Source organism: Grammomys surdaster, unplaced genomic scaffold, assembly GCF_004785775.1.
Source record: "Grammomys surdaster isolate TR1022 unplaced genomic scaffold, NIH_TR_1.0 64, whole genome shotgun sequence".
Taxonomy (NCBI): Eukaryota; Metazoa; Chordata; class Mammalia; order Rodentia; family Muridae; genus Grammomys; species Grammomys surdaster.
In genome coordinates, this window is record NW_021604566.1 from 17,055,978 (window position 1) to 17,073,191 (window position 17,214).

The 17,214-nt window shown below is 35.2% G+C and overlaps 1 protein-coding gene across 2 annotated transcripts in view; it reads left to right on the top strand.

The window, feature by feature from the left end:
* Positions 1 to 17,214, top strand: part of Sntg1 (syntrophin gamma 1) — a 303,666-nt gene that overhangs the window by 150,356 nt on the left and 136,096 nt on the right. For both annotated transcript variants that reach the window (XM_028769474.1, XM_028769465.1), the window contains one exon: positions 12,566 to 12,604. In XM_028769474.1, the coding sequence (XP_028625307.1) occupies positions 12,566 to 12,604 (39 nt within the window). The remainder of the gene's footprint in view (positions 1 to 12,565; positions 12,605 to 17,214) is intronic.

A 17,214-nucleotide genomic window follows, 5' to 3' on the forward strand; every position in this document is an offset into this window, starting at 1 on the left:
GGGGGGAGGGAGGGAGGGAGGGGAGGGTAGACGACCAGGAAGGAATGTAGGAATCTTGGACTAAGTGCAAGATGCTACACTGTATATACATGGAAGCCTCATGATTAAGCACATCGTTTTTTTCACTAACCACAAATGAAATAATTGATTCATGCCTAACAGAGGGTCAGGTAAAATAATGACTTCCTGAAGCCATCTGTGTGCTGATCTTCAAATCCTGTGACTATATTCCTTTCTGTGGTAAATGAGGTGAAGTTTAGAGTTTTGATTCTCATTGTCATGTAGCTGAACATATGTTAATTTATGGAGATTCAAGTAGATTATCCAAGGGATTAAAATGTGGCCAGTAGGACTTCCAAAGGCTAGAAGACTGGTGTGAAGAAATGGCATTATAGGAAGGACTGGGTTGCAGGGCATGAGATTGATTGTAGACAACACAGGTCCAGTGGATGTGAACACAAGCTTCTGCTCTGTGCTGCCATTGACAGTGGAGTTCTTTGACACCTGTGCTTTGTCCCTGTGTGACCCACTTGGAACTGTAAAATGACATCTGTGATGCATATGTGACCAACACAGAACTTCACAAACAACAATGGAGTTTTCGGAATCACCACATTAGGCAATGCTTCTATATGCCCAGTTGAAATCCTAGTCTTAAAACTTGGGATAGATGTGTTAAGTCTTTTTTTTTTTTTTACTTGGTAGCAGTGTGGTAGTTACACAGATATGTACAGGCAAATAGTACATACTGTAATCTGAATCCTTCCAAAATTAACCATTACTGACTGATTCCTACCTCTATTGACTCTATATTTCTTTTCTCCTGCTCCCTGTCTCTGAACATAGAAGCTCATAAGAATGAATAGAGTATGAACTATATACTTATGTTCAGTTATTCTCATCAGTTCAAATATTTTATGATTTTATTTTTATTGAGAATTTCATATGATTCCAGCATTTTCACCATTTCTGCTCCCTTCTATTTTCTACTCCTCTCATGTCCTCCCACACAATTCCAGATTATTGCCAGTTACTTATTACTTTTACATATACACGTACATATATGAATATGACCTGTTGAGTCCATTTAGTGTTTATCTTATGTATATCCATTTAATTGAGATTGGATAGACTATCAGGGAACTCATCCCTGGAGAAGACTGTCTCTGTGTGAACAGCTGTTACTTATAGCTCTTCATCTTGGCGTGAGACCTTATGAGACTTTCTCATGTTCTGATATGTTTTTCTGAGTATGTGATGTCAGTATAATATTAAATATAAAGAGAGTCCAAAGACATTATCTTTTTATTGCAGTTAATTTAAGATCATGCTTTAAAATTTAAGGTTTAACTGTGTATTTCATATTTAAGCCCCTTTCAGAATAAAAATCCTGCTGGTTCTACATGTTGCAACAGTCAGTGAGGCAAGCCAAAATAATCCACTAGAAATCTAGGTTTTAAGACTAAAATAGCTCTGTCCTTATCTTTCTTATTAGGATTTAATGATATTTAAATAAGTGACTTTATGCAAGTAAAAATTATCGTATTTGCCAAGTACTTTTACTTTTAAAAGTCAGTTATTTGTTAGCATTTATAAGAATCAAATATTTGTCTCACATCTTGAGGATAATGTTACACAACAGAGAATTCAAAGATATTTTTAATATATGTAATATACATTTACAGATATTGAAAATATATTTTATTTTATTATTTAGTTCCTTAGTATATACTGAGATCTTTTGCTATGTACAGGTTGGAAAGAAGAAACTGTAGAAGTGTCTCACCTTCGCAAGGTTAGAATTGCCACAGCCCTTCTATACTTAGAGAAGGGAGGAGATGTCAGGGGCAGCCCTGCTTCCACACTGAAGACTTAAAATCAACCATAGGCCTAAAATCAGCAATAGGCCTGTCATACATGTATACTAACACCAAGTCTTGGGTCTCAATGGAAAAACACTGAAACAGATGGCTATATGCTAATGTAAACAGGCAGATTTTGTAGAAATCTACAAGCCTGAGTAGTCATAAACCTTGTAAATAGGTAGCCTTGGCAGGCAATACCAACTTAGATAAGGTCAAGCGAGTCATAGGCAGAGTCATAGTGACTTGTCCCCTGAACCTTCACCCAGCCAGTACCTGTTTCTGAAGATATCTCTATTCCCCCTGAACACCCACACTCCAGTGTCATTCCTTTCCCCACATCCCTGCCTTTCTGTGTTTATAACCCCTGTGTGAATGAATTATGATTTGAGAAAAAATAAATTATAAAAAATAAAGCTTACTGAAGCATAATAAAAAGAAAGAAAACAAACAAACAAAAAGCTTACTGAAGCATAATAAAAAGAAAGAAAACAAACAAAAAAGAAGTGTCTGGTAGTGAAATTTCACAGTCAAGAAAGTGAACAAGAACAACAGCAACAGTGGGAGTTGAAACTGTGTTCATGTTAGATCTGATAACAATCACGTTTTACCTATATGAATATCTCTCAAAATCTGTAATCCCAGTTTCTGCCTGAGAAAATGTGTAAACAGATCCTAACTAATGAACATTCTGGAATTACTAGATCCACAATGTGTAGGGACTTAAAAATTCTTCATGAACAAAACCATTTTGAGAAATTTTCCTAAATAATTAGAATGGAAGAGACATGAAAAAGTGTATGCCCTGGAAGTGATCTTGGAAAGCAAGCAGGTATTTGGAAAATCCACATAAATGAAAATACCATCCAGATTTAGTCAACAGTAGTGTATTACTATGGACTCACTGTTGTACTCAAGAGTCTATAATAAAGAAACAAATGGTGGTTCTGTAATACCGAAAACTGTTTGTGTGGTGTGTGGATACTCTGTCATATGAGTAAATTTTTTATAAAACTAATAATTTTAAGATAAAATTTTATTTACATATGTGTATTAAGATATTAACATATTTTGACATAATTGGTGGCTTTCTGACTTTTTATTTAACCATTTATGCATTCATGCTCTTTCTAGGGACCTGTTACATGAGTTACTAGGGTATAATATTGAGAAAAAAAATAGGTCATGTCTGTCTTTGTAGTACTGGAAGCCAAATAAAGGATGACTGAAATCAATTACGTACATAAATGAAGTTGAAATTTCTGTTTCATGGGAGTGAAGTATTCTGGGAGGCTCTATGTACCTAAAAGACACGTTGATACATGAACTATGAGTATGGGTTACAGGTGATCAGTGAGTAAAAACAGAGCAAGGGCAACAGTAAGAGTTTGCATCTATGCAGAAAGGAAAAGCAATGGGTTCTGTTATAAATGTAAATACCAGCAAATACAGACAATTTTACTAGTATTGGCTTAAATAAAAATGTTTCTGTTCTCTCCTGTGTTTCCGAAATGCTTTACTTAAGGACATATCATTATTTAAATTGCATATTGTTACTAGATTTTTGCCATTAACTATTACCTCATGAAATGAAAGCAATTATAATTTTCATTTAGTTGGTAGTTTTGTTTAATAAAACAAGGCAATGAATGAACATTATTGTATTTTAAAGGATTTAACACTCAAAAGATAGGCAAATTTAATTGAATAAGAACTTTAAGAGCAAATACCTAGCAGGTCTGCATTCTAGACAAATAAATATTATCTTTGAAGATACTAACACCATGTCAATACTGGCCTTTGAGTGTGGAAGGGGAATATATAAAAATACTGCCTACATTCCAGTTGAGTGGAACCTCGGCTGAACCTCATAGATAGAGTCAATAATACACCTTCAGGTTACTTAAGACTATGACTTTTTTCCTACTGTGTATGCAGCCTGTTTGTTTAACCTACCTTTAAGAGAACCATATAGCAATCAAACTTAATTGCCTGGCATTCTCCATGTAATCAGTTTTTACAACCCCAGCTGTAGTATTAAGTAATGTACTCTTCCAAGCTGCAACCCCCAAAACAGTGTTTGTATCTATAAACTCACAATAATGTAGTCATTTGCTAAAAGCAACAATAGGCTGAAAAGCAACTTTATACAATAAATATGCACCAACAATTATGGAAGTACCCCTTGGCTATTACACAATAATATTTGCTTGTTTGTTATCTGGGTCAGTTGTAGTCAGTGAGTTAATCCCTTGTAAAACTCTGTTAGAGATTTCTGTAAAGTAGATTCCTTCACCATATAATAGTTTCTGTGCTGTCCAATATATACAGAGTGAAAGAATTTTGTTAAGGACAGACACAAACACAAGGGCAGACATCGTATCATCCAAGTGGCATTAAAGGATAGACAATCGGAGATTCAGGGAGAGAAAAGTACGGATTTATATCTGGGCCTGCTCTGGGTAAAATTACCCCAAGACAAAGTGCTTATATTTTTTTTCTCTAATGTAACATTGATTCATTTTGGGTCTTGTAAAGTTATTACTAATACATTCAAAGGAATGTGAGGTAAGGATACTGTTATTAATAGAATATAACAAATACATTTTGAAGAGGTCATGTTTTAGAAAAACGACACAACACTATCCAAAACTGGTCTCCAATAATCCTTTACAATGTGAGTAACAGTATGTGATCAGTGTAACCACACATGCATCCGCATGAATTCTAGGAGAAAAACATGAATTTCTCACACATCACAGTAGAAGTTTGTGATTTCTGTGATTGCAATTGGAAGTGGATAACAACTACTATAGCAAGATACTTTCAAGTATGTCAGACCTGGAAGCAGCATAGCTTCAAAACACCCTTTATCCACCAAAGTAAACAGCTCCTGTCTTTTCAGAAGTATTTTTATGCTGAAGAAAAGCATGAGATTTGGTATTATTAAATTTGGTTAGAATACAACTTGTCAATATTTATGTGAATCTGAAACCCCTTCTCATAAGTAGTGTTAAGTAATTCTGAGTTACATTAATGATTTAATTTTAAAAAAGCTCTCTAAATTTTGTCTTTTATATGGCACCAAAATTTTTTCAGTTACCGTTTTTGAGGTGTCTTCTAAACTAAACAAAACTATTTTACAAGCCATTAGTGAGCATCTGCCACATACAGGTTTATGTGTTTACACATCTTTGGGATAATAATTTTATGAATTAATTACTGAGATTCTGAAAGGTAGTTATTTATATATGTACCTTAAGGAAACTGAGAAAATTCAGTAAAATTAATTTTAAGTAGTGACTAAGCTATCAAGAAGGTGCAGGTCTGCGTCTCAAGTCTGTATTACATAGTATCATCGAGGAAATGAGTAACATCAGACCCATCCTCATTTCAATTTTATAACTGTGAAATTATCATCTTAGGGTGTTCTGAGAGAATAATTTCTTTTATTATTGATTCAAAAATAAGTACTCCCATAGTAGCATTTATTGTAATAAAATGTTTCACTTTAATCTATAGGAAATATGTGTGTACACACAAATATATATAAGTTTAGAAATATATATATATATATATATATACACATGTGTGTGTGTGTGTGTGTGTGTTTGTGTGTACAATATGATCTGTATTTAAAGTAAGAGAAATCTTATGTATTGATTGAGAAGACTAAATTTCTTTTTATTCTGTCTGTCTTACAAAGCTTCTGAACCACAGTAGCTGCTGACTCTCTCAGTGCTTCTTGAGGAACTCCTTTTGCATTGCTAATGCTTTTTTCCCCCACTCTCTTTATAGTACTGCCTTGCCTCATTTTTGCTATTTCATGATCATGTGGCAGCTGCCCTGCAATTTGTAAAACCTTGAGTGTTTAGGAAAAAAGAGAAAATAGATAAGTGAAACCAAGCATATCTGTTTCCATCTCATCAAGGGAAAATAAATTTTCCTGAAACTTACTTCACATTATTCAGAAAATAAAAATGAAATTCTATGGAGATTTAGGAAAGGAGTTGGTATCCATTTCTTAGCACTTATGGTGGAACAAGTAATCTGAGAAAAGTTTCTGAACAGTAATTGAAAACTGAATTAATGACCACTACCTTGTTTAATACAGAAAATATGAGATTGCTGAAAAAAGCCAGGGATGATTTAAACCCTCAGAAAAACATGCATATCCCTTTAGAATTCACAACAGAGGCAGAGGATATTAATTAGACAAGTGAATTTAATCAGTTATTTCAGTTTTCTTCCTACATTCTTTATAGCTAACAGGTTAATAGTCATATTTTTTCTTTGGGTGAGTTTACATTATTAGGGAAGATTTAAGGTGGAAAAATAAGACATTATTCTTCATAAAGATATTGGTTGTGAGAAGCTAACATAAAAGAAAATTGAAGGCCTTTTGTCAAAGCAACAAGCTTGTAGTTGAATTGATTATAATGGCTGAATAAAGGCTCTTAGGAAACAAGTGTCCTTAGAAAGATGAACTAAGGGCTGTGATCAGAGGCTGCAGAGTGAGGTTCAAATAGGCATCGCTGTTACTTAAGTTCTTCCCTTTCATATCCAGAAACATGTTGAATCTTTAGATGTATGTTCTAGCTAATGTCTTGTTCTCTGCATCTTTTTTCCTCTACACCATAATGGAATTATCAGTCATGTAGGTGTCAACTAAAAAACTGGGTTATGTCAAGTGAAATCAAATAACTACCAATAGTCACTTAAGTCAGAACAAAAGCAAAAGGGAGTCAGGTGGAATTGCATAGACAAGGAGACACAAATAGGAGGTAAAGGTGGTCATTCCCAGGTTCTTATACAAAAGTCACCATACTTTTCTTTATTTAGTATGCTATGTCAGCAATGGTAAGATTATTGTCTTCATCTAAGACTCAGAGGTAATTTTAAAAAAATTTGGTTGAAATAGAATTACATCATTCAGCTGGGTGCTGGTGGTACATACCTTTATTCCCAGTGCTTGGAAGGGAGGCAGAGGCAGAGGGGCAGAGGGGCAGAGAGGGGCAGAGAGGGTCAGAGAGGGTCAGAGAGGGTCAGAGAGGGGCAGAGAGGGGCAGAGAGGGGCAGAGAGGGGGAGAGAGGCAGAAGAGGCAGGAGAGGCAGGAGAGGAGGCAGGAGAGGCAGAGAGGCAGAGAGGCAGAGAGGCAGAGAGGCAGAGAGAGAGGCAGAGAGGCAGAGAGAGGCAGGGAGAGAGAGAGAGAGAGAGAGAGAGAGAGAGAGAGAGAGAGAGAGAGAGAGACAGAGAGACAGAGAGAGAGAGAGACAGAGAGAGACAGAGAGAGACAGAGAGAGACAGAGAGAGAGTAGAGAGACAGAGAGGCAGAGAGACAGAGGTAGCAGTTAGGCAGATCTCTGAGTTTGATGCTAACCTGGTCTACAGTGTGAGTTCCCAGACAGCTGGGGCTACACAGAGATACCCTATCTCAAAATATTATGTAATTCCTCTTTCCCTTTCCTTCCTCTGGACACTCTCAGTTATCCTTCTTCAAACCCATGCCCTCCACCATCCAGATGATATCATTTTTTCTTTGATTGTGTTTGTAACACACAAGTGTGGGCCACACACACACACACAGAGTGGTGATATAAATAGAATCTGATGAATCCATTTTGTTGTTTGTATATGTAGAGTTTCAAGGCTGATTGCTTTGTGGGAGAAGTTAATCATTCTTCCAGCAGCCAATATTTTGTTTACTTCTTTGTCTATGGGCAAGACCCCATAAAAATTTCCCCATTCCGTGTTAACATGTCTGATCTTGTCTTGTTTATAGAGTCATTTCTAAGAGAAGTTGTTTCACAGTAGACTTTCTAGTGTTCTAGCTCTTCTACTGTCATGTCTTCTATGATGTTTTCTGAGCATAGATGCAGGAACTACGATGTAGATGTATCCACTGGGCTTGAGCTCCTCACAACCCATTGATCTCTGTGTTGTGTCCAGTCATGGTTTAATGTAATGATTTCCATTTACTATAAGAAGATGCTTCATTGATGAGCTTTAGCTACATCTGTGGATATAAAGATAAAATTTATAATGCATTGAGAAATTATGCTCATCTAACAAAGTGATGGGGTTAGATGATGCTCTAAGATTGATGATCTCAGTAGTCCCAGAAGACAGGCTAGGTTTCCAGGGCCAGGCATGATTTCCTTTTTATTAAGTGGGCTGTGAGTCCAATTGGATAGCTACTGTTTGCTACAGACTTGTGAGTGCCACTTCTAGCACCATCATGCATGTCTTGCCATGCTTTTCATTGTTATGGTTCATAGATGTTTCAACTGGGTAAGAATGTTTAATAGTTTTCATCCTTTGGCAGCTTTTATGTTTTTTCTGATACAATGAAATTTACACTGTAGGAAAGAGGATTTCACATTAGATTCAGCTCTATCCATTGGAACCACGTGTCCAATAAGTATAGTGTCTTTGGCAGCAGTAGGACCCATCCTCAAATCCCAAGAGGCAACCAAAAGTTATCTGGATAATCTATATTGTTCTGGGAATCACTTGGATTATCCTGGCCATTTCTTTAAAAGGAGGTTTCTCATTTCTGGTGCTAAGGTATTTTTAGTCTATGGTTCTTGTGAATAACACTGTTAGCCCAAGAGACTTAATTTTCTTTAAACTATTTGTAGGTATTGTAAAAATTTTAGGTAAGTACAAAACATTATGATACCTTTGTGGTCTTATTAAATAGTCTTGGTGTTATTTGTCTCTCCTCTTTATGCTTCTCTGTTTCCCATTTTATCATCACCATACAGGTAACATCTTCAGCCATTTTCTGGTGCCCATTACGACAGCACTATGCATATGCACCACATACATGAGGGTAGTCTCTCTGTTTCAATTCTTTTGTAAGTGCCTGATATTTTATCCTAAGGTTTGGGATTATTTATTGCACTTTTGAAAACTATACAAAATAAAGTTTCATCGTAGGCTCACAGTTACCATGCATGTTTGCATTCTTGATTTTGGTGAAACAAATAAAGATGAATACTTTAAAGGTGAGTTTCTGAACAGGGGTTGTTTGGGTGGTTGCAGCACACTTCAGTGCATGTCAGTGTATATGTACAAGTGTGAGTGTCTATATGAGTTTGTGTATGTGTGCAGTATGTGAAAGTAAGAGTTTGTGTGTGTGTGTGTGTGTGTGTACACATGCACACAGTGTACAAACTTGAATCTGGTGCAATGCAGAGGACAACTGAGCATGGTCCAAACTGTAATTGGTACATCTACAATAGAGCACATGCTTGTAATGCTCAGGGGACATTGTGGGAATGGAGGTAGATAGATTTCAAGAACCAAAGGAACATGAAGTTTTTTATAAGGTTGTATCTCCAAGGTATGACAAAAAAACAAAGCAAAACAAACAAAATACCCCAAAATGAAAAACAAAAAAACCCCATAAAATGTAACAACATAGCTTCCAAAAAAGACCCAAATAGTGACACTAATTGACATGAAAGTAATCCTATAGAACTCCATGCTAAAGTGTACTACAGAAAATTAATGAGTGTTGAAAAAAAGAGAATTAGTCTTTCCCAGAAATGAGCCTCCTAAAATCATATACATATAAGCAACACTAAAGGCACTCAAAAGGTTTGTTGTTGTCAAGTGTTTACATATGGGTTTAACAATTATAAAGAATAAGAAATCATGAATCTGAGAGGGAATAAAGTGAGGAGAAGGAAGAGAACTGATGTAACTATATTTTAATTAAAGAAATATTAGCCATTCATCCGGATTAGATTTGGAGTAATGTTTCTTTTCAATGATCATCTTGATGGTGTTTATGAATAAATAACTCTTGTTCATCAAGACCATCTGTTCCACCTAAAGACCATGTAGCTCCATGCATCAAGCTGACTTCTGTACAAAGTTTGAAAATTGAAAGAGGAGTGAATTAGAATCCATTCAATATTTCTTTCTTTGGAATATCTGTATGCATCTAGTCCACTATGTAACTGAGGCTTACAGGACTGTGGGAAGCTGCAGTGTAGTTACTCTTACCTCTGTGGATTAATAGCATCGTGTATTTGAGGAAATGTCAGCAACATCATGTTTCTCTATTATTTTCCATATTCTTGCATATCAGATACACACACACACACACACACACACACACACAAGTTACTAATTTGGGGGTTTATATTTAAAGTTTAGATCCACTTTGAGTTGATTTTTGTATATAAAAGGGATGATCCAAATTCATTTTTCAGTATCAATACACGTGCATGAACTTGGCACGTTGCTGAGAAGAGTTGTACCATGGATTTTCGAAGATGTGCTAGAATGTCTTCTGTGTATCCAAATGCTCATGTATGTATGAGTTGTGTGTGTGTGAGCATGTTTGTACTCAGTTGTAGGTCCATATCCAGTGGCTTTGATAATACTTTGTAGTAAATTTGAAATCAGTATCTGGGATTCTTTTGGCAAGGTAAGATGAAGAGCAAGTTGACCTACATCATCAATAGTTAAAGGGTACCTTATCAAATAGGAAAAAAAGAAAGAAAAGAAAAATAGAATCAAATGCAAGCTGTCAAACATCACTGATAGAACTCAAAGATCTGAATAAATTCTTTATTCAAATTTCTTGTGTGATTATGATCCTTTCAGATTCCCTTTGAATTCAAGAATGTCTATCTTTTGTCTTTTTTTACAATGTGGGTGATCAGAGCCAGGCTTTTTTTTTTTTTAACTGTAGGATGAGTTACATCTTTGAGCTAAATCCAATCTGAGAAAGGGCTTTTCTATTTCCTCCCTAAAAAAGTACATCAAGAAATTTACTGAATCTGTGTAATTATTGGGAAGATAGTGATCCTGAAATAGGAAGTCATAAAAATTAACTACCAAAGCATGTTGTCACATTTCTCTCCATTTTCTTTAAATTCATTTGATGACATTAAATTATTGCATTTGTACTCTCTTTTTGATTATCCCCTGTATGTACTTTGTCTTTCTAATGTTATAGTAGGGTGATTTTAACTAATCTTTACACATCGTCTGACTCTCCACTATCTGGGAAAGCTTCAGTCACTCACTACTGAATATGAAGTCTCAGTGTGAGTTTCTCAGCTTTTACTTTATTGGCTATAAAGTGCGCTTTTCTCATTATGTTTTTTAGTGCTTTTTATCATAAATAGGCATTGAATATGATTAAATGTGTTTTTATCCCGTAAATAAGCTGACAATATAAGTGTGTGTGTGTATGTGTGTGTGTGTGTGTGTGTGTGTTTGGGCTAGGGCTAGGTTTCTGTGAACATGTAATTCAATACACCTGGAAGTGTCATCCTATCTAATATTAACTAAGGGCAGCAACCTACCTGTGCTCAGCATGCACTAAATAATTACTGTGTCTTGCCCTTGGCTGCCTGTCTACATGGCCAATACTCAAGTTGCCACATAAAGATTCTCAGGGTTGTTTTTTTCAAATTTAAAAACTCAAGTTTTGAATACTTGATAATATACTCTTAAGTGTAAAAACGCTCCACATGAAATATTCATCCATTTCTACAATTGTTTCTAAAACAAGAGATAAGTCTGGTTCATTAGTATGTGATGCCTCTGTCTATGTTTCCAAATTGTAATTATTGTTGGGAAAGAAATAGAGTAATCAGATACTTATCCTAATGTGGGGTAAAGCAAGTCAGATGAGGTTAGCATTGTTATAGCAGTGGAGGAAGAACAGGGTTTCTGTATAAACCTTCTCAATCCTTGCTCAAAATATATTCATTCGCAAATTTTATTTCAGTTTTATATTTTACATGACAAATGCCTAGAAACTTTGTGCTGGTAGAGGAGAGTTTAGTGATTCTTATAATTTTGTTTTTATAAGCATCTAATTGCACATTCATAGATAATTTCAGGAAGTTTTCAAAAAGAAAAATATGTCAATGATATAATTTATCAAGTAATGAATGAGTCTATGTTTATTTAATTTGATATAAACTTATACCATATAAATCTGGTGTTAAGATGTCTCCCTGAATTTGATGGAGAACAATGGATTTCATCTGCCAGTGCACTGTTGAGCATACTTCTTATCTCTGAGTGTCTACTTCCATTTGCTGAGTGTTAAGATTCTTATACAATGTAACTAAATACATTTTCTTAAAATAAAATTTATTCTGTTTGGATTCTGAGTGAATAATACATATATTATACTTAAATGTTTGACTTGTCCGTTTCCTCAGTTGTTTTGAATATTAAAGTAAATTTACTGTTCTATGATGTCATACTATGAATTCAAATAGTAAGCCTACTTTCTCTCAGTTTTGGCAGATATTCATTTACATCACATGGAATTAATATTAATTTCCTATAAATGAAAATAACCAAAAAGTTTCAAAAGTTTTATATTATGTATGACCCCTAATTAAAATGAGTTTATATGCAATGTGTTTAGTATGTTGAGATACATTTTAGTATAGTGTAACCTACCACCAGCTATGTTTTTGAGATAGGTTCTCACTATGTAGCCTTTGCTTCCCTGAAACTCCTGTCCAATGCAGACTGCCCATAGCTACAGAGATCAATCTGCTTCTGCCACTGCCTCTTAAATATTGGGATTAAAGGCATGCATAAACCTAACTGGCTCACATGAAATGATTCTTAGAAATAGGTCATCAGAAATATTCAGGGACATTTTTCATTATTATTCTTATTTTCACTGATATTGGTTAATTTATCATTACAGATCAAAAAAATCAACAGAAATTTTCCTGTAAACCAACAGGTAAGATAAAGTAATGCTTTCAGCATCGAATTATACTTTTGTTTCAATTCGCCTTTTCTAGAAGGTAATCTTGGTGCCATCTGATTCTTATATAGAAATAATTGGTACTATAGTCTATCTTTAGAGAAAAATTAATATATCTGCTTTTTGAATACATGAAAAGTGAGTTTTAAAGATATGTAATCTAAGAAAAAACCCCACTTTTGCCAAAAAATTATATTGATTTGTACATGGTGCTGAGGATCCTAGTATATCTTAAGTTAAATATATTTTATGTGTTTGCCTGCATATATGTTTGTGCATATATGCTTGTGCATGTATGTTTGTGCATATATGCTTGTGCTTGTTGTACCTATAGAGACTAGTAAAAGATGTCAGGGCCTTAGAGTTAGATTTCAGATGTGTATGAGTACCATATAGGTGTTTAGAACTGATCCTTTGTCCTCTGGAAAAACAAGTACTCTTAGCTGCTGAACCTTCCCACCAGGGTTCACTAGTATATCTTAATTTTGTTTTGTTTACTGAATCTAACATGTTCATTTTCTTTCCGTGTTCCCTTATCAGAGTCTTTTTTTATTAAACCATTTTATTTATTTACATTCCCCATGTTTCCCCACCTTCCTGGTTCCCCCTCCCTGAGTTCTTCACCCCCTCCTAGCTCCCCTTTACCTATGAGAGGATGCTCCTCCACTCACTACCCTCCCCACTTCCTCACCTCATCCCCCAAGCATCCCTCTTCCCTATCTTAATTTTTAAAGACATCCTTTAAATTGATCTCAATGCCTAATATATTGACAGTAGTCCAGATGAGTTTAACTTAATGAGTAGAATGAAAATAATGTCTGATTCATACAGCAGGTTAATAAGTTTATTGCTCTTAATATAAACTTTGATTTACTGCTGTCACTCACAATCTAAGCATGCATCTCTTTTAATACATTAAAACATTTGAACTATATTTACTTAGAAAAATTTGAAAAGATCCAGTTTTCTGCTTTGCAACATTTGTATAAAAAGTTGATTATTTTAACCTATATTTTGAATATTAAATAATAAATCTATAAATTCAATATATACTTTGTATCATTAAGATTTCTAAACCCTTAAATGTAAATATTATTAGACATAAATATTCTATGAATAACAGCCTTATTTTTAGTAGAGACTGTTGGTGGTTCTGGCCAAGATTATCTCACAAATCTATTTGTAAAGTAAATAGTATGGAAACAGCCAATCTCTGGAGTATTCTGTGTGTTTACAAAGATCTGATTTACATCAATCATTCTTGCCTACTTACACAGACCTTCATCACAGACCTTTTGTGAGCCTATTTGATAATGACCACATTCATAGGGCAGAAAAATATGCCAAAGTCAATACATTTTCTAGTGCATATTTGAGTCATTTGACCTCAGTGAAGATCCCAGGGCCAGAAGTATCTGATTGATTTTGAAGTTTCCAAAGATACCTAAGATATTTCCTGCATGGCTCCATTCTCCTCAGCATATGTTTCTGGTAGTCACAAAGGACAACTTCAGAGGAATATAATTGATTCCATAGGACTGTAGTAGAGGGAGGGACATTAATAAGAAACTTTTTGAATACAAAGAAACAACCATTAACGAGAAAGTCAGAGCAGTCATCATTAGATGAATCTCTTTTGTTGCAAACCAGATAAAAATGAAAATCTGTGATGTTTGTGTATCTTACAAAAATGAAAATCTATTTCTGTCTTCTATGAATGGCTTTCAGAGGTCTTTCAGCCTTCCTCTCTTTAGACTCAGCATGTGAATCTGAGTCTAGAAAGCCACTATTGCATTTCATTACCTAAATAGTCTCACAACATTTCCTAACTTACAATGGAAGTCACATTTTAACACTACTGCTATAAGTAAAATATGAGGCAAAAGATAGACTCTTAATTTATTTGAGTGGGGAACTTTATAAATAAGGAAATACTAAGCTAAAGGAATTTGGTGTTTATAACATGGTAGGGAACATTATATATAGGAAAATGATAAATAGCAGTAAATGCTTGCTTCAGTACAGTAATGAAGTTACTTCATTTGGTCTTTCTTATGAGAACGTTCCAAGTTACATGACAGTACTCTTGGCCAATTATGACTGACTTAGCTTTAATTTTGCATTTCATTAACATAAACATTTATAGGGTTTAGATCAAATTAGCTTATGGAAGTAAACCAAATAAGGTTTTGGTCACTTGTAAGACCAAACTTTAACATAGTATGATTGCTGTCCCAACTGGCAGATCTTCTTATTACAGAGAGAATCACCACCTATAAAGATCAAATAGAGAGGACATGAGAGATGAATCAGACTGCAAAGTAGCTGTCACAAACTGGAGGACCTGAGTTCAATACACAGAGCCACATTAAAAAAAAAAACATGTTAGTATGTGCATTGGTATCATTGTTAGGTCTTGTTTAGGAGCAATATTGATTAGGTATCATGAGTATAGATTCTGTGACATTCTTAGGAGACATAATATCACAGCAAGCTACCTGCTTCTGGCTCTTGCAATCTTCTTCAATGGTCTAAGAGCCTTATATGCAGAAATTGTGCTGTATATAACTTGTCTGTGACTGAATAACACATCCAGCCTCCTGTTGCCTCTGATTATCATGGAGCCATTAACCTTGGCAGACAGGACATTCCACAAAGGAGGAGCATGAAAATATGTACATTACTATACAAACAAGCCTTATGTCTGTTCCAACCATCAACAGTCATGGATAGTCCCACACTGTTAGCTCTGTTTTTTGGGGGGAACCATGTCACTCAGTTCCTTACATGGCCATGTGGGATTCAGCACCATAGTATCTCTTATTCTCTGCATTTTGATAGGTTGTGGTTGATAGATTCTTTGCCTCTTGATGAGGAGTCAAAATTACACTAACATGTGGATATAAGAATAAATATTTAGAATGTAGATAGAAATTATTCTGGTTTAATAAAATGGTAGTTACTCATTCCCCTTCACAATATTTGACTTTACTAGCCAGGACAACACCAGTGATCATGCTGACATGGGAAGGACAAAGAACTGCCCCAGCCCTCGGGAATTCAATGAGACCTTAGGGAAGGGGGCGAAAGAATGAAGGGACATGAGACACAAGGAATGAGAGCAAGTCTGGGGCTCTGATCAAGCTCTGAAACTTTAATTTTGGGTGCAGGATATAAAGACACAGCAAACCAAGAAGTCTGGGTGAGGGTCATTGCTTAAGGGTATCCCACTATTGAATACTTATTGCCCTAGACCATCCCATTGTCATAATCGGCTCCCAGGAAATGCCAGAGATCTTTAAGTTTCTGGGGCCTGAGACCCATGAATGTCCTTTCTTAACCTTGTACTGACTAGGCTTTGTAGAACAGCAGGTAACTTCCTAGGTTCTCTTAGGACAGCAGGTAGTTTCCTGGGTTTGGCTCCTGGCAAAGAACTAAGAGTAACTACTGAATTCGCAGAGAAAGAAAATTATTCTTTCTCAGAAAGAGCCCCTGCAACTGGTTATCCAAAACCAAGTAGTCAGTCCTGAAGTCATATGCATAATTATACAGGTAATATTATAGGGATGGAGAAGGTTGTATATATATATATATATATGTATATATATATATATATATATATGCATATATATGCTGTAACAAGTAAAAATAAATTAAATATATATATATAAATGCTGTAATAAAGAAAAAGGGACATGAATTTGAGAAAATTTGAGGACATGCACAGGAAGAGTTAAAGAGAGGAAAGGGAAGAGAGGAAGATATAATTATACAACAATTTCAACAATTTAAAAAAAGTGAACAAATAACCTGAGAATCCTGGCTTTTAATCACAACACTGGGGAGATGCATGTCCTCTGGGATTCACTGTCCTTTCAGCTTGTTTTATGATGAGAGCCTTAAACCAATGGAGATTTTGTCTCAAAAATCAAGACAAGTGACTCCATTCGAAGAAAGCTCCAGGTTGACTGTTGGCCTTTACATTCAGGTACATGCATGAACATATTTACAATCACTTATAGAATAAACAGCAAAACTGTTTGCCAGTACATAATACTGTTGTATTATACATTTCACTCAAAAAGGAATATGGGTTCATTCTGAGCCAAATGGGAGTAGCCATGACAAATATATGGATCCAAGGTGTCTGAATTTTGTATAAAGTCACAAATCAATTCACTTGCCTAATGTATTACCAGACATTAGAAATGCAGTCTATAGCAAAGTAAGAAAGTCTCTGGTATTGGTCTCAGATACTTCTGATGAAATTCTTAGCTTCTGATTGATGAGAACTCCTGGTCTGAAAAGTCAATCCATTTAACACATTTAACTTTATAGCCAGATGTTATGTGAGAGACAGACATGAGTGACGGACATCTAGGAAGATAATTAAAGATAGCTGAAGGTAATTTACCTGTGGTTGAGCAACATTCCAACTCTCTCCAATCTTGAAAGTCTAATATGTCAACCTTCAGAATCTTTACCTGCAGACTTGGGGTTTTCAGGGAACTGCATATTCCCAAAGCAAAGCCGAAAAGAAGAAGAGAAGAGAAGAGAAGAGAAGAGAAGAGAAGAGAAGAGAAGAG